The 25,879-nt window shown below is 39.1% G+C and overlaps 1 protein-coding gene across 1 annotated transcript in view; it reads right to left on the bottom strand.

Annotated features, from left to right (window-relative positions):
* UBA2 (ubiquitin like modifier activating enzyme 2) overlaps positions 1 to 20,750 on the bottom strand; it is a 31,091-nt gene extending 10,341 nt beyond the window's left edge. Inside the window, exons 1-13 of the mRNA XM_018062297.1 lie at positions 20,549 to 20,750; positions 18,593 to 18,676; positions 17,515 to 17,585; positions 16,224 to 16,288; positions 14,602 to 14,702; positions 12,992 to 13,113; positions 9,470 to 9,537; positions 8,883 to 9,004; positions 6,136 to 6,235; positions 5,050 to 5,216; positions 3,040 to 3,133; positions 2,835 to 2,947; positions 329 to 484 (exon numbers count right to left, since the gene is read on the bottom strand). Coding sequence (XP_017917786.1) covers positions 329 to 484; positions 2,835 to 2,947; positions 3,040 to 3,133; positions 5,050 to 5,216; positions 6,136 to 6,235; positions 8,883 to 9,004; positions 9,470 to 9,537; positions 12,992 to 13,113; positions 14,602 to 14,702; positions 16,224 to 16,288; positions 17,515 to 17,585; positions 18,593 to 18,676; positions 20,549 to 20,686 — 1,401 coding nt within the window. The 5' untranslated portion in view covers positions 20,687 to 20,750. The remainder of the gene's footprint in view (positions 1 to 328; positions 485 to 2,834; positions 2,948 to 3,039; positions 3,134 to 5,049; positions 5,217 to 6,135; positions 6,236 to 8,882; positions 9,005 to 9,469; positions 9,538 to 12,991; positions 13,114 to 14,601; positions 14,703 to 16,223; positions 16,289 to 17,514; positions 17,586 to 18,592; positions 18,677 to 20,548) is intronic.

Raw genomic sequence — 25,879 nt, 5'->3', positions numbered from 1 at the left:
GTGCTCAGGGACTAGCTTAATACACCATCACCAGAAACCCAAGGAACACAGAATTTGCTTGTAAAGATACTATGCTACCTATCTATGTGCCACCTGTGGTCCACATTCTAGCGAAATACACTCACTCCTCTCTGGGATGTGAAACACACATTCTGGAACCACAGAGAGAAAAGTCAACAGGACACAGACGGCAAAGGAACACACCTCAGTCTTCAGGGTAATTATCTGGCTTTTAGTTTATCACAGTACACTGTAAAAGGCAAAAGGGGACTTGTTTTTTTCCTTACAAACAGTAACCCTGTGGAAGAGAACCAGGCTCTGCACTTACCTTATCTTGTAAGGTGAGAACAGTCACTTTATGAACATTCAGCCGCACAGTCACCTCTGGCTTGCTGGCACATACGTAACAGTTAGGGTTGGGAGCATCCAGTGCACAAGGCACGAGAAGCTTCTTTCTTGGGTTTGGTTGTTTATTCAAAAAAATCTTTGGCGAAAAAAAAAAACCACGAGCAAAAATCAGAAATCTGAGTTATAATTTATATACCATAGAATAGTCACTTAAATTACTCCCTTCCAGATGGCAGAAGATAAGGAAAATCAAGACCTTAAAAGGCTGACTTTTTTCCCAACCTTTTCAAATTAGCCACCTTGTAAATAAGGCTGAACTTACTGAAATCTCATTGTACTGAAGACTAGACTATTCTGCAAACTAACTTAGCATGAATAAGGGCCTAATCATACTTGTTTCTGGTATCATCACTGAATCAGTTTGGAGTGCCTTCCTAGTGGTTATTCTTACCAACTTTAAGTCAATTTCTAACAAGACCAGTGCACTAATTTCTCTAATTAATGTCTGCAGAGATACAAGGACCAAATGAGCTGCATTTCTTTTCTAATTTTCTGATGATTGTGATATTAACATTCACATAACTAAAGGAAAAATAATGTATGTCTGGCACTATTACCATTTTCCTAATACCCAAACCAAAAAAAAAAAAAAAAAAAAAAATTACATGAACCAAGGGAAATAAAAAACAAACTGCACTGAAGTTACAATTCTCAAGAGAACATTGGACGCTAATACACAAATTCTTACTGTGGAACTACCATGTAGTATGGTATCTGTTAAGATGAATTATCTCTAAAGAAGAACCCTATCGATTCCCCCCAACTTAAAGAAGTAAATCCCTTGACGGGCATTAAGTGCTAGGCAGAGGCCTCCTGTAGCCTCTCCCCACAATGAATACTAGGCGTATACACTTGTACTGCCAAGGCTGGAATAGGGGACAATGGTTGACCTTGAGCTTCACTGGGAGGGTAACTCCGCTAAGGGAAATCGACAGTAATAAAAACATCTGCTAACACTACTAATACTCAGGCTAACACTTCTGTTAACCTATCCTGATATTCATTTATAAACGGGAACAAAGGAAGCCCAGACATATGGGTATCATTAGCCCAAGAGAGGAACAGAGATGAGCAAGCAAAAAAATGAGAAAAATGTTACAGGACAAAGTAAGACACTTGTTCAGGCTGCTATAAAAAGATAAGACATAAAAAAATATAGTTCTTAGAAATTAAAAACATGATAGCCAAAATAATTTAAACAGAAAGCTGAACCAAGATGTCAGACTGGCATTATGATTCTACATTCCCTTACCCTAAAGTATTTTAAGAATGCGTTAATAATGACACTGAAAAGTAAGAATACCATCATAGACTAGACTAGGTTTTTTGCTTTTGTTTTTAAAAGACATTCCTGAAAATAAACTGGTCCTTTTATTTCAACATTACTGTAAAAAGGACAACCTAAAACAATAGCAAAATATTGGCTCCAATATTTATAGGAAGTTTTTAAAATCCTCAGTGGTATGAAAGCAAGGTATCTTCAGACATGCAAATTCAATTCAGAAAGAAAGCAGGAATCCAAAGGGAATATTCAAGTGGCTTTATTCTTAAGAGATACACCCAGTCCAACCACTACTAGTGCAGGAAACTCATGATAGGAGATGTTCACATCAAGTAAGGGGACGATAAACAAAGAGGAGAAAAATTTCTTCCCTGCAGAAATAGCAAGAAAAATTATCTCAACCTTGGTGCTTCGTGAGGGAAGAATATCTTCCTTTATAATTCATTATAGTAAGATAGGGTTCATGCAGATTTGCTGTCTGAATATATATGTGGGCTAAGAAGCTAAAACTGAGAATGTAAAAGTGGTCTCAGGTTGGTAGAACCCCAGGCACCCAGATATAAACACACACAAATCCTCTTTGAAGAAATACACCTTCAGTGGGTCCTTAAAGAATTATCACAGATATAGTGTTAACAAATATAATTCTGTTAAAAAAATATATATATATATATCACATAAGCAAACAAAACATTATGAGAGAGATCTAACAGAAATGACATAAGCTCATCCATAAAGATTTCAGGCATTAACACAACCAAATATAACATAAAGTCACAATAACATAAAGTTTAAAATAAAAAGGGAGACTGACAAAAATACCTGAAGAACAGGGGACTATCAAGTGACCAAACAGAATTTTAAAACCAAAGTACTCTTAGAATTGGAAAACAATGCAGAAAAGTTAATACAAAGGACCCACAGAATGAGTTCTTCTAAGAATTCAGTAAAACTAGAAATGTTAGAAGCAAACTAGCTTCTGCTTCCATTTTAAACAAAAATAAGAGAAGCAAATGTGTTTTCCTTTTTGTAACTTCCAGGAAGCTTATTTAAACATGCAACTCACAAGGTAACTTGAACTTTTCCATTGCTTTAAACCATATGTTATTGTTTTAATTTTAAAATTGCAAAGAGAAACACTCACTGTTCTACACTGGTCTATTTTTCCTGATAATATCTTCAATCCTTCCAATACTATCAACCCAGCAATCACTGCATTAGTAGTAGCGATAGCAGGAATAATGTTCCCTGCCATTGCTGGAAGAAAAAAAAAAAGATTAGCTGTTAAAAAAAACACAAAAGAATAAACTTAGAATTTAGATGATACAACTGAAGTACAAACAACTTACATTTGATATCGAATCTGCTTTTCATATTCATACTGAAAATATGCATCCTGAGATTTGCAGCAGAGGTGACAAAATCCATTGCAGATGGGTCATCCTGTCAATAATTTAAACAATTTAACAAGTCTCCCCACAAATTTACTAATTTGGCTAGTACTGCTTTCAGAACAGCTCTTTCACAAGTTTCTAACACGTCAACTAGAACAAGAGATGCCCTCCAGGGAAAGGCTGGTCTGGATGAGAAGTGAGCAAGTGCTTGCTTGGGATCATCAGCTCCAGGGATACAGGAATGGGGCCTGCCAAGAGCCAACAGGTTTTAGGAATTCACTCCTGCGTCCACAAACGCACTGGAGACGAAGCGTACAAGATCAGAACACCAATTCTATTTACTGATGGTGGCAAACCTTCTCTGGGTCCATATAGTCAATAAGCTTGTCTGACGAGTACAGAACTCAGGGATGAAGACACAGACTGGTTTAAGAAAGCTACTTCATTAAAGCCTCAGAAATACCTAGACTACCTCTTTTTGCTTTGTTTCTCCAAACTCCCTTCACAAGCACTGCACCCCTATATTGGCTGATTCTTTTCAGATGTGGCAGGACAAAGAAAGTTTTCCATTATTCCTAAGCATATATCCTACTCTAATTCAATTTCAGCAAAGTTTCATGCTTTGAACTGAGAAAAACCATACTAGCCCATAATGCAGAAACACCAAAGTATGAAAGAAAAAGCACTGATAGGACTTAGGTTCTTCACATACTTATCTGGCTGGCTGAGTAACCACAGGCAAATAAATCCCCCTGACCCCAAATTCTTTAATGTGTTAAATGGGAAAAATTATATAAACATCTTATAAGGCTGTGGTGAGGATAAGTATGATTACTTAAGAGTACCCAAAACAGGGTCCAACAGGTACTTCCCCAGGCAACTGGCTTATCACATCCATTAGTTACAGATTTTACTCAAAGAGAGTAACAATTTGCAGTCCCAAGTTTTGTCACTGAGTCCCTGTATACAGATGAACACCTCCTAAACCAGTTATAAAAATACAATGAAAAAAGGTTTTAATACTGATCCCTTATAGCACACAAAACCTAAAGACTGATGTTAGCAACTCTCCAAAATCTAAATTTACCAGCTTTATTTCAGATGTCTGATTCAACCCCCATTTCAAAATTTGCACATATAAAGCTATCATGTGCTGAGCTGTGTCCAACTCTTTGCAACACCATGGACTGTAGCCCGCCAGACTCCTCTGTCCAAGGGATTCTCCAGGAAAGAATACTGCAGTGGGTTGCCATTTCCTTCTCTAAAAGTTATCTTAGTTCTCTAAAACTGATCAAACTTTTCTCTTTACTTTGAAATTAATGGCAAATCTTTACCAACATCTGAACAAACTTAAGCAGATTAATCACTTATACTCATAGAAAGTACTGAGTATAATTTTAAAAAAGTAAAATTAATTTACTAAATACCAAAATGTAACATTTAACTGCAAGATACTATTAAATATTGTTTTAACTTGTAAGAATAACTACATATCCTTATTGTACAGATAAGTCTCTCAGAACTCAAAGCATTATTAACTATTTCAATAGAAAGGCAATTTTATTACTTTCAAGGCCAAATAAGGCCTATAAGCTGTTGTCTCCAAAAGGATATTATGACTTCTATTAATAAATCTCTATTACGTAAGAAGCTCTCTTAAGGCTATTTTCTTAAGTCAGAGAAATATTTTACTCCAGTAAAGTCACATTATTTCTCTAGTCAACAGTTACAAACCATGAACATATGAGAATTTAAAATGAGGTTTTATGATATTGCTTAAATTCACATATAGAAAATTCATAGTTCAATGTAGTAATTAGAGATGAAAACATCAAAACAAAATCAATGTCCTCAAAATCTGGTAGAATAAAAACAATATCCCAACATTACTAGTTTCTGATATAGTTCAAGAACTGAAACACACATTTGATATACAAGTAACTGCCACACATTTTTGACACAAACCTTGTCCCATATGAGCTCAGCTCCATCCCCCTTTTCTGCTAAATGAACTCTCAAAGTCTCAATGCTCTTTGAAAAAAGACACGCATAGCTCTTGACATCTAGAACCTGCTGGTCCTTCAGACCTAACTGAGGTTCATTTTGTTGATCTGATGCACTGGTTTCTTCTCCTGGAAAAAAAGTATTAGAAAATTTACTCCTAACATCTTTCCTCTACTCAGTTTAACATTCAATGCCTGACAATAAAAAAATTATATAATATGAAACAAGTTCCATTAAAGTAATTATCACTATGACACAATTATGCATACATATGCAAGAAACTGGTCAATATTATGGAAAATTAAGCAAGAAAATGGTCAATATTGACGTGGGAAAGGTGTGAGACTGTCTCAGAATTTCAGATTACTGGAGGATTCAAGAATACAATGTAGGCAAGGTAATAAGCATTATGCCCAGAACATAGTAGCAATAAGTGGAAGCTATCACAGCAATACTAGAATTGAGCTGTAAAAGGAAGTATTTGTTACTGTAGATAACTACAGGAAACCGCTTCAAACTGACACCCTAAATCTCCCGGGGACCTTTTAAATTTCAATATGCTAAACACTGCTATGCAAAACAAGTTGAGACACAATGTGTTGAGAGGGGTAAGGAAGCAGTCACTACTACATTAGTTTTTCCTCACTTAAAGCTACAAATATGTCCCAAAGTTTAAGGAACAACACTTCACATCAGGGAGAATATGAAACAATTAAATGTTAACTGATAAGGGACTAGCTTAAAAGATACTAACTGAAAACAGCAAGTCAGAGTATGTAAGTAGTATGACTCCATTTACATAAAATGACCACACAACTGCCTGTGTCTATGTGCAGTTATCACCAAGACATTCTTAAAACATTCGTAGTAATTATTTCTCCAGGTGATGAGGTATCCAGTGATTTTGCTTCTTCAAACTTTTCTGAACTGTTATTTCTTACCATGGGTGTATACCACTGTATATCAAGAAATAACAAGGCTATTTAAAGACTTCAGGTGAGAGAATTTCCAACTTAGGAATCCCAAAGAGAAAAATGTACCCTTCACCTTGACTTTGCACTTCAGCCCAATCCAATGGAACTGGAGGTTTCCTTTTCCGCCATAGTTTGTCCATCGTCAACAGATACCTGATATCATCTTTAAAAAGCTAAGACAGAAAGGAAGAAAGATAAATTCCATGAACCCTATTGTCACTATCCTGATAAAAATATAACAAAATTACCCTGCTGACTTCACATTATAAAATCTGATTTAAAGATTTGAGGACATGTTATATAACAGGAGATTACAATTCTCAAGGGGGCAGGGCAGGGGGAAAGTGTGCACCTAAAATCTTTGGGTAAAAAGAAATTTTACACACAACGCTTACACTTGAAACAGTTAACATCAGAGATGCTGACAAAAGCAGAGTAAGGGAGCTCTGAACTGTGCTGATTGGACCCCATCCTCTCAAACCACTTCCCCATACTGGCTCCCCAGATCAGCTGCAATCACAATCATACCATTCAAGGGACTGAGTAAACACACACCAACTCCACAAGAAGTGAGCCTAGAGGTGCCAGTTAGCAACACCTTCAAGTTTGTGGGCACTTACCAATAAAGCATACACATTTTAAAAGTGCTCAAACAGAAATTAAGAACCGCCTGCAACACCTTTGAAATGGCCTCCCCTGCCACCCCCCACAAAGAACCTCAAACACACAAAACAATTCCTATTTCAAAACTAAAACCAAACATTACCACATATAGACTGAGACAATCACACGAATCACACTTTCTATGTGGTAGAATTTCAGATGATTTTAATAGTTTTACATTTTCCTTAGTTCTATTTCCTATTGTTGATTTACTCCACACATTTTTTTGAATATATTGGATATGAATTTAGATATGGCTAAAAGTTAGAACTATTTGTCAAAATATACTCAACTGAGTATCTATCAAACATCCTTAATCTTTGGAAAATCAGCCAAATATACAAATAATAGTACAATTTAGTGTGAAAATCACACAGCTGAGTACTGTTATTCTGTTCTACTTGAGGAACAGGGTCAGAGTTGGTAACGTATGACATGGGTACAAAGGGAAGGAAATGAGGGGTCCTGTATGATTTGCGTAACAAATTTAGCTAGAGACATTTTATAGAGGAACCTTAGTGCTTGGCTGTAAAGCCTGCCAGGCAATGGGGAATTAGCATGGATTTCCAAACACCAGCTCCACAGCCTTCTCTGTTCAACTATTAAATACTAAGATCTTCATACTCTGTCTCTTTCTATAAACCTAACTCAACCAAATCTCTAAACTGGTTAATTACCCACAGAACCATGCGTCATCTCGCTCATACTCCACAGAGGAATCTCTGTCTGTCGCCTTCCACACTCCCCCGATCCCTAAGCACCCACCTGTCTCCCTACCTACCTCAGAGACTGGCACCACTATTCACCTGCTGCCCAGCAGGAAACCGGAAAGTATTCTTGGTTTCTCATGTTATACAAAGTTCAGTCTGTATAAAATGGATAATCCATGCTCCAATGGGACTGCAGATGGGTTCTACTTCCAATTACTCCAGAAGGCACTGTCCCATGCTGGTTACAAGAGGAACACCAGGTCCTACAAGAGTGCACTGCATATTTCCTATACCTTATACTGACCCTAAGGACTACCCTTCAATGGATTCCCACTGTCTTGGTGTAATATCCTTATCATGACCTAGAAAATCCTGCCAGATAGAGTCTCAGCTTACCTTTACAGTCCTCTTTCCACTCTCCCTTTAAATGGGAATTATTTCAGTTCTTCAACCTGAGACTGACTTTCTACAGGTTGCATTCTCATCCCCACCCTTATTTTTTGAAATCTGGAGTTGAAATGCCATTTCCTCCGGACGGCCTCTTCTGAACCCTCATTCCAGTCAATAATAATGTTTAATAACACGGAGGATTAAGTCTACTTATTATTACAGGGTTCCAATACATTTGAACTTAATCTCATTACACCCTGAACTCGGAACTGCTTGTTCAATGTTTGACTTCCCTTCTGGACTCTGAGTTCTCTCCCCTACAAAGAGCTGGGACCCTATTTTCTGTCTCTGTCACTGTTAAAGCTTCTGTACTTTAAGTGTGTGGCACACAGCAGATGCTTAAAGTTACCTGTTGAACAACAGACTGGAGACATACTTCAGATTATTCTGGCATTCAACTGCTCAAATTGGAATGGAAATAGGCATATGGACACTAGTTTAGAAAATACTGTCACTATCCATATCAGAGTTAAGCACATTGGATTTTAAGCATAATCAAAATCAGCAAAGGAGTGAAAGAAGAGAAACAGCAGAAACCAAAGGTGAGTTATATAAAGAAAATCAGTGAAAGTGAGGGAAGGAAAGACAAGTAAGAGTGCATAAATAAGCCTCTGTATTTATCTTCTATAAAGATGCTATACTGATTTAGTATTCATGTTAAAATTTCAAACCTGTTTATCCCAACTACATCACAATGAATTCACTAAGACAATGCTGTGTTCTCTGTGTGTGCTCAGTGGTGTTCGACTCTTTGCAACCCAGGGACTGTAGCCCACCAGGCTCCTCTGTCCATGGGATTTCTCAGCCAGTAATACTGGAGTGGGTTACCATATCCTTCTCCAGGGGATCTTCCCAGTCCAGGGATCAAACCCATGTCTACTGCATTGGCAGGCAGATTCTTTACCACTGTGCCACCTGGGAAGCCCAATTAAATCACACACTAGCTTAAAACACCGTGATAAAAATCGGCCACAGTTATAAAAAAGGCAATCCTAACCTTGGTAAAAAGCTTAACTGGATCATATCCAGTTGATTTAGCCCATTCCTTGGTGGAAACACGTTTAATGTCACCATCTTCATTAGATGCTCTGGCTCTGGCTTCGGCTTCCATTGGTTCCCCTACAAAACAAACACTAATTTATTTTCAACTGTAGTTCATGTAGAATGAATCTCTCACCCACCTTTGAGGTGTGGGGTGGCATGGGGTCACTCATGGAAGCCACCAGCATATGACACATTCTGAATTCAAGGAGAAAGAATCAGAATATGCTCATCACCGTTTTTTTCTACTTCAGTTTCTGAAGGCCACATGCAGAGTAGTACAAGTATAGACCTGGGAACAACTCCTACCCAGCTCGATTTACTAGATTTGTGAGATTTCTCTGCAGCGTGTTTCTTCACAAGTAAAATGGCATGACTTGTTTTTTAAAACATCATTTAAAGATCAAACAAGAACATAATACATTATCTAGCTTATAACAGCAATTATCTCCCCCTCTCCCTGCCTTAAGCTACCAATATTAAATTAGCAAAATAAAGACAGTGGTCATCAATAAAAAAATATATCCCAACTAGTTTACTCACAGGAAGCTTCAGGGTCAGCTCTGTCAGGAGATACTTCTTGATCAGCATCTTCTTCTCCAAACAACTGGCTATAATTTAAGAATAGTAAATATTTATGTATACCAAAATATTCTGAACAAATGTTACCTTTTCCAAGCTTCCTCAAATCTTCAGTTAGGGATGAAAATTAAATAATTGATAAATTATCTTCCAGAAACCTCAAAGTATTTAACCAATCTGTTTAAAACAGCTTGCATTCTCATTTGAAACACAACACAGAGAAGGCAAAATTTTAATAGACCCAGATTCATTTCTGTCTGCTAGCTTCTGCAAATTCCTGTTAAAATCACTCATCAAGAGACAGGTGAGTGGCTTTACATTCCAAAACAGACAATATTTCACTTCGAGAATGACAACTGTGACGTATACCTGCAACTAGCTATTAAACAAACACTGACACACCTATTATGTGTGAGGCACTGCTAAAGGTGCAGGAAACTCAGCAGTAAGACATTTTATCATAGTAATATGTATCTTTACCTATCTTTACCACTTAAGAGTCATATGAAATAATGGGAAAGTATTAAGCTGAAACTCCCTCTTATTAATCAAGCTATCCTAAGAACTGTTTAATAACTTTTCAACCTTCATTAAGCACAGGACTTACATTAAAATCCCAAAGATCTTGATATATTTTACAAGAAAATTGTTTCCAACACTGGTTGCACCCCCAAAATACACTCCCAAAATAGCATGCATAAGTTCCTACCGATCTCTCCAAAACATTTTGCCAAACTACCAAGTATAAAATATCAATAGTATGTTACTGTGGCTTTATTCTTGATTTTCCAAGTTAATCATACAGTTGAACATTATCTGTTTATTGCCTAGATTTCCCTTTAAGTAAAAAAAAGTGTCTATTAGTACTGTCAGGTTGTCCTCTTATTACAGGAATATATTCCAGACCACAATTTTAGTTCCTTATGTTGCAATTAGTTCATCCCATATAATAGCTTAATTGTGTATACATCATTGAACCTCTCTTGATGATGAAATACTAAATGAATTTGAATGTATCAATCCTTTTTTATAATTACCACTTTTATATCTTGAGAAATTGTTCTTTAACCCAAAGGATAAAGATTTTCTCCTATATGCTATATCAGAACAATTTAAAATTTTGCCTTTCACATATGAATAATTAATCCACTTGGACTTAATTTCTATACATTATTAAATTACACATATTGTTTTAAGTAGAGAATAATTTTTTCCACATTGGTTCCACTTAGGCTTTAGTCTTCCATATAAATTTTATAATCAGATGAACAAGTTCCATTAAAATCCTTGATAAAATTTTAATCAGAATTGTACTGAATCATTAATACTTTATATACACAAACTAAAATAAATGTACATTTTGCTCTGTCAGCTAAGAAGGCCTAAAACAAATGGCACCCACATCTATGCCTAAGCAGTTGTATCCGGGCTTCTAATATCATTCTTCAATAAAAGGAACCAGGTTTCCTTGAAGAAATGTCTAATTCTAGGGCTGAAGCAGGAAATACACAAGATGAACCTGGAGCATCTTACAGTCCCAGAAAGTAAGGAATTACTCCAAAAGAAAACCCCCCGTCACACTTTAATGGCTACATATCAAAGAGCACAAGGCCAACTGAAGAGCTCCCAATGGCCAAAGATGGAACAATCTGAGCAACAAAATTAAACAGTGTATTAGATTATAGTCAAAGTCGCTCAGTCACATCTGACTCTTTGCCACGCCATGGACTATACAGTCCATGGAATTCTCCAGTCCAGAATACTGGAGTGGGTACCATTTCCCTTCTCCAGTGGATCTTCCCAACCCAGGAAATTGATTTGGGGCCTCCTACACTGCAGGTGGATTCTTTACCAACTCAGCTATCAAGGAGGAAAAACCCATTAGATTATAACCCAAAGTATAAAATACATTCAATATCAATGAATCTACATGGATGACAAACACTACCTTAAGTGATCAAGGCCTACATTAATAGTCATAAATTACGTTGATAACATGTATCCCTCATATGATATGAGGAAAACAACACTTTATCTCTGAGGTCTTCCTTCCAATAACCTATAACCACACTGATATGAATAAGAAAAACATCAGACAAATTACAATAGTGGGGCATCCTACAAAATACCTGACTAGTACTCTTCAAAATTAACAAGGTCCTCAAAAACAAGCAAAGTCTGAAAAACTGTCACAGCCCCCTTAAGGGGGATCTAAGGACATGGGAAGTAATTATGTGGTATCCTGGAATAGAAAAGAAACACTGGGTAAAAACTAAGGAGATTTAAATAATCTTTGGACTTCAGTTAATAAACAATGTATCAATATTGATCCACTGTTACCTATATATCATACATTAGTATGATAGGATGTTGACAATAGAGGAAACCAAATGTGGGAACTTGCTACCTTCTCAATTGTTTTCTAAATTTGAAACTTCTAAAAACTAAAGCCTACTGAAAAGAAAAAAAAAAGTTTCCCAAATAAATAAAACCTGCAAGTGTGTTTCTTGTGAAATTTTGTCATTATACCGTTATATGTGTACTTTCCTGAGTGAATATGTTATACCTTAATCAAAACATAAAACTGTTTGCTGCAGACTTCTAGAAGATATCAACTTGATAACGTTCTCTTCTTAGTTTACTAAGGTGAAAAAGTATTTGCTAAATTTTACCAAACATTTTTCCTTTATCTATGAAGATTATACAGTTTCTCTTTCTTAATGAAATAAACGGCATTTATAGACCTTTCCAGTGTTAAATCATGCTTGCATTCCTGGAATAAATACAACGTGGCATCCTTTCCGTTTTACACCATTTAGATCTTTTTACTTTATTTTTGGCTGTGCTGGGTCCTCCAGGTGTGATGTGGTGGCTGCTCCTGCTTCGGAGCACAGGCACTTGGCTGCGCGGGCTCCAGCACTCGTGGAGCACAGGCTTAGCTGCTCCGTGGCACGTGGAGTATTTCTGGACCAGGGACTGAACGCGTGTCCCCTGCACTGGCAGATGGACTCTCAATCACTGGACCACCAGAGAAGTCCCCCTCTTTCCTTTTTACAGTCAAACCTGCCAATTTATTTTCCACTCTTATCTCAATTACATCCTAATTTTTTGACTTTATGTTGTTCTTTTTCCAACATGAGTTGGATCCTTTGCCAATTAATGATCACCACTCTTCATCTGTGTAAGCCTGTTAACTTCTTTCAACTACCACATACAATGTATCCTACAAGTTCCACATGTATTTTCAGTATTATTACAAACTATTCTCAACTTCCATTATTTCTTATTTAACCAGTGAGTTACTTCTAAGTATGTTTTAGTGTTTTCAAATACAAAGACTTGTGCTCATTTAGTTATATGCCTATTTCCAGTCAGAGTAAGCTCCATCATCGTTAAGTACAATTTCTCCATGGTATTTAAATAAATAACCCCACTGTCCATCACCAGTACTAAAAATATGCCCAGAAATATATATACTCTTACTTGAACAAATATTTCGCCCAGACAATGCAATGAATAGGTTCTGAAGGTGTGTTACGAATTGTACAGCCAGGAAAAGTTCTCTGGGTTGGTTTGGGATGACATTCGTAACACTCAGTCACACCCTGCAAAGTAAACATGTGAGAAAAACATTTAACCCATGACAATGGTTTCTCAGTACTGTAATTCATTCTTTCATTTACATTCCAACTATCAAGAAAAATTTAAAATATTAGTGACTCCCCAAATCCTTACTTTACAGATAAGAAACTCTAACATAAAACCTAACTGAATCTACCTGTCACAGCTAAGGCTAAGCCAGGACTCTTGATTCCTGGCCCAGTGAGGAGAAAACACAAGTTTATCTTGGTCACAGTGAATAGAGGAAACTACTGAAAAAACAAATAACAACTTTCCAACCAGTTATCTTCCAAAGTTGTGAAACTCTTATTATTTAAATATTTATAGCTTTCCCTTATAAGCTCCTAAAGATTAAGTGAATTTAAAGCATTTAATTTCTAGAGCTAACCAGGTACATGGAAAAAAGTCTTAGGTGTTGCTAAACCAAATACTCTTCATTTCATTGCTAAAGGGTTATGTTTAAATTTACGCTGGAAGGAATCTCTGAATGAAGTCTACAACACCTGTGATAATTTTTCAAAACTTCAAATGAATATTCCTCATTCTGGCAGTTCTCTATCTCAATCTTAATAGATACTAGCGTCTCAGTAGTGGATCATGATAATGAGCAATGTCTTTCTAATAATGGTTAAAGACCCCAAACCTGCAAATACCATTTTAATAAAAATTGCAGCAGATCCAGGGTTTTCTCCATAATGCCATTTCTGGTGTCCTTCCAACATGCTTTCTTGGGGCCAGCCATATAGCAAGCAGTCTATCCCTCATAAATTAATATTTACAAGTTTTTGTAGAATGATATGAAGTAAGCTCCCAAGAGTAATACTAAACACTAAAAACAACTGAAGCAGAGCCACAATTTTCGCTATGGATAAACTGCCAAAAAACAGACAAAAGTATCAAATTTCAAGTAGAGTATATAATTTCTTTTAGTTTCAAGACCTGCAAATGATTCTTCCAATGGATCTGTTTAATTTCTTAAAAGAATTAAGAGAAAAAAAGATTTGAGCAGAAAATGAATAACAATATTAAGATGATAGAAAACTGAGTTATGAACATACAGGTACTTGTTCTTACTCTTTAGTTTTATCTAAATACTTGAAATACTTCACAAATAGACAAAAAAATTTTTCAAAGTACTCCAGACTATAAATCTGGACTCCAGCCAAAACTAACTTTTTAGAAGCTGGTTTAGCATACATCAACATGTCATGTAGCCTCTTATGCTTGCCAACCTAAGGATTTTAATACACAAGCTACATTTTAATACATGCAAGGATTTTAATACATAAGATCTTTGCCTGTACTCTTTCGTACCTTCATAGCATCCTAAGTTTTAGAGGAGCACAAAAAAATCCTTACATTCTGGAGGCTGACAAACCCATGTAATACATAGCCAAAGTTAACTTCTTCCCTCCTTAAGGTCCCAAATAAATATTTGGGGAGCAAAAACAAACAAAAAAGATGTTCTTTACCTTTTTGATAGTGGTTACTTGCCCAAGATAACCAGCAGTTCCACTCTCAATAAGAGGGACATCAGCTGCTAGACACATTCTATTAACATGGTTGCGGGCAGCTGGAAGAAAAATACTAGTTAACAGGAGTTCATAGGGGAAAAAAAAAAAAAAGTTACGTAGTTACCGGTAATCAAATGAAATTTACCCGAACCATTCTCTACTGTTTTTATTTCATGTACAATTCTCTTACAACTATGACCAGAATAATACAACTACTATAGACATTTAAGAGACATGCAACAGTAAAATTTCTAACATAAGAAATTCGTATTACAAATTTACTATATGAGAAGCACCCCTATATACTACTTTTTAATTCCAAAGTGCCATCTTCCTCTTCTACTGCTGCTGCTGCTAAGTTGCTTCAGTCGTGTCCGACTCTGTGAGATCCCATAGACGGCAACCCACCAGGCTCCCCCGTCCCTGGGATTCTCTAGGCAAGAACACTGGAGTGGGTTGCCATTTCCTTCTCCAATGCATGAAAGTGAAGTCGCTCAGTCGTGTCTGACTCTTAGCAACCCCATGGACTGCAGCCTACCAGGCTCCTCCGCCCATGGGATTTTCCAGGCATGAGTACTGGAGTGGGGTGCCATTGCCTTCTCCAACTACTGTGGCTACCTTTTATTAAACTTGGCTAAAACATTGTTTCAATGTTTTGCAAGCCCCTAACTTACTCTTATTCTACTAAAATTATCAGACAATACATGGAAATGAATGGAGAATATGGAATATCAACTTGGAACTATTATGGCAGTTTAAGATTGGGGGGGGAGGAAACAAGATAAAGGGAAAAAAGATGAGTCTGGTTAAAAGAGTTATCCTGCCTCTTTCTTATGCTACTTTGTATGTCTTTTCTTTTGATATTTCTGACCTGAAATTGTTACAAACTCACTTGACAGATGTACTTTTACATGTGGAAGTCCTTAGAGAAGGACTAAGTATTTTCATTCCACATTTCAGACACACAGATCTGTTAACAATAACTGGCTATACAGTATTTGATATATGAAATATCACCAACTTGTACAAGTTTAAATGGTCTAAAATGTGTACATGCAATAGGATCCAGTCTGGTATCTCACAGCACCAGATATACCGAAACTAATTCAAGAGCCATGATTTCTATAACTTTGGCATCCTGTTGCCTTACTCTCAAAACAGTGGTTTTTAGCCCTAATTGCCCTTTAGATCATCTGGGAAACTACGAAAAAAAAAATATGATCATTAGGTCCCACTTACAGAGTCTGATTTAATTGGCCTTGGGTGAAATCTGGACCCTGATATTTCTTAGATCTCCACATAAACAAAGGAAGTCACTGTGTTTAAGTGCTGGGATAATGTGAAACAAATAAACATGCACACAACATACGCAGTCATCCTCTTTAATAATTTTAGCTTCCCCTATTTCACAGCAGTTCCAGTTAAAACTACAATCAAATGGCAATCTTTAAACCTGATCTTACTTCCCTTTAGCTCTTTTAAGATGTAACTTGTAAGGAAATATTTTAATTAACACTAACTGAATAAACAACCTTGTTACGGAAGAAAGGAAATACTTAAAATTATTAAAATAATCTCACCTCTGTTATCTAAAGCATTCATAACCAATATAAATTGTCGAAAAAATTCCACATTATAGTCAGGGCTACAAAGTAAAACAACAAAAAAAAGTCACCAAAACAACTGGCCTTATACATGAGCTTTACAGAATAAAACAGGGTACTAAAAAGCATATTAAACTAATAACAGTGCAAAAATAACTGGTATTAGGGGTCTCTACCATATATATATAGGTCTGACTATTCCCAAATACCATCAACAGATTTAAAAGAAATTATTTCCCTTTAATCCCTGTGAATAACTACACATCCTTTTTGGCCAGTTACCTTGGGCACTGAGCAGAAAACCCAAACTGGCACGACTTACGAGTCCCACCAGGCCTTCCTGGGGCAGCAAGTGCCTGGGAACATACAAAGAATACATTCCCAGGATCTGCCTAGCCTGTGGCTTCACCTCACATGGTCAAGATCAGTAGGGTTCAGGCCCCTAGGGTCCCTGCTTTTAGAAGCACTGGGAAAGCAACACAGGGTAAGAAGGTTGTAGGGCTATCAGCAAGCTTGTAGAGCAAACATCCAGAGAATTAAAAGGAACCTGGAGACATAAATTCCCTGAGAAAGCATAAGACTTTCTTTAATTCCAGGCCTCAAAAAAGAACTCATTGTTTTTAATACCATTTATACTTGTTAGCCGGACAACGACTACAGATAAAGGATTATTTTAGACACAGGGTTCCTTTGCCCCAACACCTCCAAAATTATATATTTATCCTATCTCTACTGAGATCAGAGAATACTTATGTACCATCAGAATTACTGCCCCATCACAATCCCCAACGTTATATTATAGAACTCACAGCCCTAATAAACAAATTATTTGTGGAGGGAACCTTTTAAACTGAGAAAGGCTGTAGCTGAAGTCGACCAGAATGAGTAATATATTTAGAAAGGTCTGAATCATCACATATAATGATTTTTCATAGAATTATATATTTAAAACAGGAGTATAAGTTCCTTTTAAGTTTTCATAACTTATTTACGATTTATTGAAAGTATTAAAGTATCTCACTTATCTAAATCATTCAAACCATATGTGTCTGTGTATGAACATATACATATGTATATACAAATATACTGCTAAAAGAATGCCACTTAACTTATGTGGGCATAATCTACTGCATTTTCATTATTCCAGAAAAACTTAGAAAGCAGAATGACTTTGAGTTCATATATTTAGCTAATAAAAATATACTTTGAAGGTTTAATTAAAAATTCACAGCAAATGCAATTCTGTGACATAATAATCAGAGCATACTTCATGATGCTGTCATGGTAGGCTATGATATTAGCTTTCGGGTAAAACTGCAGTACACTCTCTTTGGCAACCTGGAAAAACAAACAACACTAAATTACTAATGTACTAAATTACTATAACAATTCTAATTATATACAAAATCTATTTATGGCAGACAACTGCTACTTCACCTTATATAATATTTACATTAAAAATAAAATACAAAAATGTAACAGGAAAATTTCAACAAGATTAAGCTATATACACCTATTTATAAACTAACAGGACAGCTGCCTCCTCTCATACACACTTGTACGTGAATGGCCAGCTTCAGCAAAAGTATCAAATGCTTTAACCAAGTATCATTCATCCATTCAACGACTATTCACTAAGTATCTTCCATATATCAGAATTTGTATATGGCACTTGGTGAATAAAAGTGACATATATCAAATAACCATCTAGATACATGTAACTACAAAGTATGATAATGATACACACAAAAAGCAGAGATTGTAATGAAAGGAAGATCTGATTTAGAGATTTAGGAAAGAACTCCTAGAGAAAATGTGAAAAATGAAAAGGGGAAAAGAGTGAAAGTTCACCCAAAAGGCTGAGAAAAAAGCAAAGGCAAAACGTATTTCAAAACCTTGAATCAAGATGGAACATTCAAGGAACTAAAGAAAGGTCAGAATGGCAAGAACTCAGGGGACGCTGTCTTCTTCTAAAGTGAACAATGGCCTAAGCTGTAGCTTCACCTGCCCAAAATACAGGAGAAGCCAACCTCTGAGGAATGCAGAACACAAGGCTCACTCTAAGTAAACACTCCAAAATTTAAGCAAGAAGGGGACCCATTTACAGGGTCAGGAAAAGCACTTATCTTCTCTGCAGACAAAAAAAGGACAGCACAGCCTTCAGTCCTTTACTAGACAGATCTTTCTATTCTTCATAATCCCTCAGCTGAAAAAGAGACAATTTCCCCCATATTCTCCCTCCTGCTAGAAACCCCAAATTAATCTAATGCCAGAAATAGAAGATCCCCCAAGGGCAGAAATAATAATGAACAGATAAATAGAAACCATATGAGAAATACAATTACCTGGGCCTTTGATCTTCCAACATGTTTCTTTTGAAACAAAAACTGCCTGTTGAGGTTGCTGACATCAATAGTATCCAGATCAATCTACAAATACATAGATCAGAAAAATCACCAATTTTCTTATGTTTGAGCAATAAATATCACTATTCTCTTCATCCATAACCCAAAACTTTTGGTATTTACTACATATAGTGGAGAAAAGGCTCTTAATACCAAAGTGTTAAATTGATAAAATAATTCAATACATATTAAAAAAAACAAGATTTACTTTCAAAGATAACGTCCTCTCTCCCCCCAAAAAACTGATTCTTTTCTTCATTTGCTTGTTTAATCATCCTGGCAAATATGTTAGGAAATTCCTTAGATGGCACATAATCATGTTGAAAATGCATTAAAATTTTTTTCCTTTTTTCAATTCCCATCACTTCTCTATTAATCTCATCAATTACTCTTTCAAATCCAATATAATAAACTGTGCCTTCTTTTTCTTAAATGATACTTGACAGATTTATTGGATTTTTAGCACGTTCTTTAATTCAAAAGTCCTTACCCATCCACAATTTTATTTACAATTATTACCTGAGGCCTGTGGAGGGAACCTTCTACACAAGGTTAAGTGTCTCACGTTTTAAGTCTTACCTAATTGCTGTTTAAACGTTAAATAAAAGGGAATAAAAAATAATTATAACTAAAACCACTTTCATTCCACTTCAATAAACTTACATGAAAGGTAATCAAACGTTCTGTATAACATCCATGGTTTTGGCTATAATTTGTGAAAATTACCAGTACATATAATCACATAACTTTTTTTATTCGTGCTTTCTAAATTACTATAAAAACCAAACCAAATAAAAAAAGATCAACATTTATTTCTCAGGTGCCCCAACTCATTGTCTATGACAAAATGAACCTTTTAAAGGAGTATCAGTAATTATCAGCTATGCCACATTCATTTTTGGGATCTGTGATACAGAACTGAATGGGAAGACAAACCCTATAAAAACCAAAGGAAAATGCATAAATGCTTTTCCCTCCAGTCACTCATTTATTAGTTCAGTCGGTCATCTCTAATTCCATGTTTCCACTACACCTTAAAACGCTATAAACTCACAACCAAATTGTAGGTTACAACTCCAAACCTCTTAAGTTTACATAACAGAAATAACCTGACTCAAAATTGCAGCAGATTCTCGCCACTGCACACCAACGCAAAAGTTAAAATCCTAACCAATACCTTTAACGAAATAATCTATGGTGATAAAAATGATTGTCATGCAGATTGTCTGTACCCAGAAGAGAGGAGCGCAAGCCCCAAAGGAGTCCTACCAGTTGCCTGGCGACCCAAAGTAAGTTACCAAACTGCATCTCACTTTTCCTCTTATTTGTTAAAAATAAAATGGGATGAAAACAGCGCTTACAAAGCCTGATAGCAGTGACGATTAAATACGTTAAGGCGAGTAAAAACCTCAGGACAGAGTCGGACTCGGGACAAGCGCTCAGTAGGTCCTGATTGTTATTAACGCGCCATACTCTGCTCTGGATATTAAGAGGGACTTTGAATTGAACACTCGCAACATCCTCAAGGGACTCGAAACAACCATCTCCTGCCTCCCGTTCAAACTGGCGTACCGCTCTGAAGCGAAAGCACGAGGGCTCCTCCACAGCCTAGAGCCGCCACAAATTGGCGGGGCGCGGGCGGGGTGGGGGGGGGAGGCCCACCGCAGGACGCCCGGAAGACCCGGGCCCTCGGCCTCAGCATGCGGAGCGGGCCCGGCGAGCGGCAAGGCCCGCCCCGTCGCTGTGGAAGAGCTCCCTCTCCGTGGACAGCCACGACCCTGGGGCCTCTGGGTCTGGCCCCGTGCTCTCAGCTCCAGTCCCGACCTCCGGGCCCCCAGCCCCCCGACCCCGGCTCCACAGCCCGCCATTCAGCCCGCGCGCACGCCTGGCCCTCACCAGGTCGATGTGGGAGAAGCCGGTGAGCACGAGGTTTTTGAGGAGCTCGCAGCCGATGCCACCCGCCCCCACCACCAGGACCCGGCCCCCGGCCACGGCCTCAGCCAGTTCCCGGGGCAGCCCCCGCGACAGTGCCATGGCGGGACGACCACGAGCCGCGGCGGAGGCGGAGGCGGGAGAAGTGAGCCGCGGCCGGAAGCAGGTGGGGGAGGGGCGGCCCAGCTTCCGTTCCTGCGCACGTCGGCCGCCTATCGGCGCCGAGTGGGCGGAGCCCGAGGGTGTGGCCAGTCCGCCGGCCCTAGACAGGGTTGGGCTTCAAAGTGAGCGAAGGGCTTCACACCTCCGGTAGTAGTTTCTCAGCGACGCGCACGGCCGGGTCTTCGGCCTAAGTAGCCTAAGGATGGTGTTTGGCCTGGGATTTGGATCTCCCAACCAAAACTTCTAACAGGTTAGAAAACCTATGTCCCTCTATGTAAAGAGCTCTTACAAATTAACAAGAAAATGAATGTCACACAAAAAATACAGGCAATGGATGTGAAGGAGCACTCATGAAGACAATGGGCAATATGATCAATATTGAAATTTCATCAAAGACATGCAAAATAGTTTTCAAATGCTTTTCACCCATTGAATGGCAAAAACATTGTGTTAGGCACTCCCACACACTGCAGGTATACTAAGGCAAAGCTTCCTAGAGTATTGTGGCAATTTGATATTAAAAAAACCCCTAAAATTATGCATAGCTTTTGATTCATTCTTTTCAATGCGAGGAATTTATCCAATGGCAGTTATCACTGGTTAAAAAAATAATTAAATTGGAATAGAGAGGCAGATGTACAGAATGGACTTGTGGACTCAGCAGGTGAAGGGGAGCGTGGGATGAATTGAGATAGTAGGATTGACATACACACACCACCATGTGTGAAACAGTGGGAAGCTGCTGTATGACATAAACAGCTGGATGCATACTTTTCTTTTTTTGAAAAATACTTTGCAGCATATGTGTAATGGAGTAAAGGCCTCTTGTGCCCCAAGCGAAAAAAGCCAAACTCTGACAGTGGGAATTTGTAGATGAGCCACCCCACGCCCGAGGAATGGAGGCTGCACGATGGCCGAGAGGAGCTACTTCACGTTCAAGGTCAGGAGGGGCAGCTGTGAGGAGATACCCCTCGTCCAAGGTAAAGAGCAGCGGCTGCGCTTTGCTGGAGCAGCTGTGAAGAGATACCCCACGTCCGAGGTAAGAGAAACCCAAATAAGACGGTAGGCATTGCGAGAGGGCATCAGAGGGCAGACACACTGAAACCATAATCACAGAAAGCTAGTCAGTCTGATCACACGGACCACAGCCTTGTCTAACTCAATGAAACTAAGCCATGCCATGTGGGGCCACCCAAGATGGGCAGGTCATGGTGGAGAAGTCTGACAGAACGTGGTCCACTGGAGAAGGGAATAGCAAACCACTTCAGTATTCTTGCCTTGAGAACCCCATGAACAGTATGAAAAGGCAAAATGATAGGATACCAAAAGAGGAACTCCCCAGGTCCATAGGTGCCCAATATGCTACTGGAGATCAGTGGAGAAATAACTCCAGAAAGAATGAAGGGATGGAGCCAAAAGAAGGGGACGACAGAGGATGAGATGGCTGGATGGCATCACTGACTCGATGGACATGAGTTTGGGTAAACTCCAGGAGTTGGTGATGGACAGGGAGGCCAGGCATGCTAGATTCATGGGGTAGCAAAGAGTAGGACACGACTGAACTGAACTGAACTGAAAGACTTATTGCAGGGTGTCAAGCAAGGAAGTGGGGGGCAAGCCTTAGGTCCCTTCAACTTGGTCTTTGAGTTAGGGGATTTTTTTAAAGGGAAGAACAAAGAGAGATTAATCATCATCTTGTGACATTTTTAAATAGTAGTTTGGGGAGTTAGGATATGTCTCTAGTTTACAATTCTCTGGTCACGTGGTCCATGCCTCTGGGATCTGTTAGCTCACCTTCCTCTGGAGAAACAACTTGAGTTTGTACCTTAACAATGACATCTATAATAGCAAGTTTACTACATTAATGAGGTTATCTACAACAGCAATTTTAGTCATCTGACTCTGGTTGATTAGTGTTCAGTTAGCATCAGACTGAGATCAGAGGAGGTTACGAAAGGGAGTAAAGTTGTGGAGAGATTTATCATAAACTCAGTAAGGGAACTTGGTTTCAGGAGCGGGGGAGACCCAGTTTCAATTACAAAGTACGTAAAAGATTAAATTTTATTAAAAAGTTTTCTCAAATGGCAAGAAAATAACCATGGTTAGCATTTTTGTGTACTTATGTATGCTGGAATTGTGGACAATTTTTATTTCTTCTCTAAACTTTCCTGTATTTCCCAGATGCTCATGCTCCTCAAAGAAAATGTGAACTTTAAAATCGGAAAAAAATTATTAGAAGAAAAAAGGAAAAGATGGTGTAAAAGGAAAATCCAAAGAGTCATTATTGCTGAGAGAGTTCTCTAAAATGGAGGTAGAAGGCCACTGATAAAGTGTAACTTATGCAAGGCTTCCATGAAGAAGTGAAGTGAAGTTGCTCAGTCGTGTCTGACTTTTTGTGACGCCCATGGACACCAGGCTCCTCCATCCATGGGATTTTCTAGGCAAGAGTACGGGAGTAGGTTGCCATTTCCTTCTCCAGGGAACTTCCCAACCCAGGGATCGAACCCAGGTCTCCCACATTGCAGACAGACGCTTTACCGTCTGCGCCACCAGGGAAGTCACCATGAGAAGGCTTCTGTAAGACCCCCTTATCTGTCTGCAGTGTCTGTATCTTCTGGACCCCAGGGCTTCCCTGGTGGCTCAGGTGGTAAAGAATCCTCCTGCAATGTGGGAGACTTAGGCTCAATCCCTGGGTCGGGAAGATCCCCTGGAGAAGGAAATGGCAACCCACTCCAGTATTCTTGCCTGGAGAATCTCCATGGACAGAGGAGCCTGGCAGCCTACAGTCCATGGGGTCACAGAGAATCAGACACCACTGAGTGACTAAGCACAGCACGGCAGTGAAGTCTGACCTTCTGACCACGCACTGTCCTAATGAAGGCATTCAAAACATCTGCCAGAAACTCAATGCTTATTCCCCTTACCCAAATATAACTCATGACAGCCTATCTATATCAGACCCTTACCCTAAAACAACTCATGACCATCATCCCTGAAGGACAACTATTTCCTTTCTTGTGTCAGAGTACAGCCTCAAGGCATTTGTCTTCATAAGCCCCTGAATCTCTTCCCTGGAACACTCTTTCCATTTTACTCAAATCTGTGTCTTCTGAACTATTACTTCTTTAAGATTTATTGATTTATTTATTTTGGGGGGCTGCACTGGGTCTTTATTGCTGCACATGGGCTTTCTCTAGTTGCGATGAGTGGGAGCTACTCTCGTGGTGCATGGGCTTTGCATTGTGGTGGCTTCTCTTGTGGGAGGGCGTGGGCTCTAGGGTGTGTGTGGACTTCAGGAGTTGCAGAATGTGGGCTCAGCAGTTGTGGCACATGGGCTTCCTTGCTCTGAAGCATGTGGGATCTTCCTGGTCCAGGGGTCAAACAGGTGTCCCTTGTATTGCAAGGCAGATTCTTAACCACTGGACCATGATTGAAGCCCCAAATTGCAATTCTTATGATGCCAAATATACTCTTTTCTTCTTTGTCTTGTTGGTTGACAAAGGAAAACAGAAGAAAATTCCTTTTGACTTCTCTGGTCCTTTTCATCAGTTGATTGGTTCCCCAAGCACCCACCAAGCTTGGTCTGTGAGAAGCACTCAGGCTGTGGTTCTGAACAAGGTAAAGGAGGGGCCGGGGAACCCAACCATGGCTTGGGTGGGTCGAGGGGCAGGGGGCACACCCTTGCGTAGTACGCTGCTGACGTCCCTTCCCTACCATTGGCCTGCCTCTCATAAACAGACATCCTGAACAGGGGGCTCACCTTCCTTCTCCCTCAAGACACGAAGTGGATAGAGCCACCTTCCTTTGCTTCTCTCCTGCCCACAAAACTGCACACCTAATCCTACTCCTCAGGGCCTTGCTGGTATTTCTGTTTTCCGATCTAGATCTTTTACACAGCATGTAAGGGGTTCACACTGGACTTGTTTTCTCATGTCTTGCTTCCTTAACAATTATGTTACAAACATTATTTCTATTGGATGATGGCGATGCCTCTGCAATCTGTACTCTATTTAGATAGATCTGATACAAACATGTATAACTAGATTCAAGAACGCATTTGGTTGGAAGCACAAATTGTCTCCACCTAAAAGAAACATGACACCTAACTCATATCTGAAAATGGCTGTATCAACAGTTTCAAGCAACAATTATACCCCATTCTCTCATCAAAGAAGGGTACTCTCTGGCCACTTAAATAAATCCAAAGTGATGTACCTGCAGTCTGATGTACCTGATATGAGCAGTCTGTTTTCTGCTCTAGTTGGAGTGAGTGGTCTGAAGTCTGAGGAATTATCTGCCCACAACAGAAGTGCCACAGGGGAACTGGTGATGGCTTCTCCAACATGACAGAGAGGAGGAATCAAAACCTCTTTCTACAGGACTTCCCTCGTGGCTCAGTGGTAAAAAAAAAAAAAAAAAAAAAAACAAACCCGCCTGCCAATGCAGGAGACATGGGTTCAATCCCTGATCCGGGAAGATCCACATCGTAGTTGCCATGGAGCAACTAAGCCCGTGCACCACAACTGCTGAGCCTGCGCTCTAGAGCCCAGGAGATGCACCTACTGAAGCCCACACGTGCCCTAGAGCCCATGCTCTACAAGAGAAGCCAGCACGACGAGAAGCCGTGTACCACAACTACAGAGCAGCCCCTGCTTGGAGCAGAGAAAGTCCTCGCAGCAGTGAATCCAGCACAGCCAGAAATAAATAAATGAAACGAACAAAAAACCTCTCTCTGCAGGTCCACACTCGGCCTCAGCCCGACAAACCCAGTGTTCCTGAAACATCTATAACCAACACCCTTGCTTGCTTCTACACAGCCAGCCACTTTCCCCAGGTACCTCTGCCCACCTTGGGAAGCAGGGAGAGGGCAAGGAAGCAGTCAATAACATAAAATCTAAATGGAGAGAGGGGAGATGAGTGGTGGACAGCTGGGTGGAGGGACAATGTCCAGAAGAGACAAAAGGGGCAAGAGGTGGGAGTAGATGAGGGTGGGAAAGTGGGGTAGGCCTCAACAGCTCACGTCACAGGGCAGGATCCTCAAGCAGCTGGAACAGTCCCAGCAGTATGCTCTGTCAGCATCCAGGGACAGCAAAAGTGCAGAGGCCCTGCAGGGGTAATACATGGCTAGCTGCT

Source organism: Capra hircus, chromosome 18, assembly GCF_001704415.2.
Source record: "Capra hircus breed San Clemente chromosome 18, ASM170441v1, whole genome shotgun sequence".
NCBI lineage: Eukaryota > Metazoa > Chordata > Mammalia > Artiodactyla > Bovidae > Capra > Capra hircus.
This window is presented reverse-complemented; position numbering and strand designations above follow the sequence as displayed.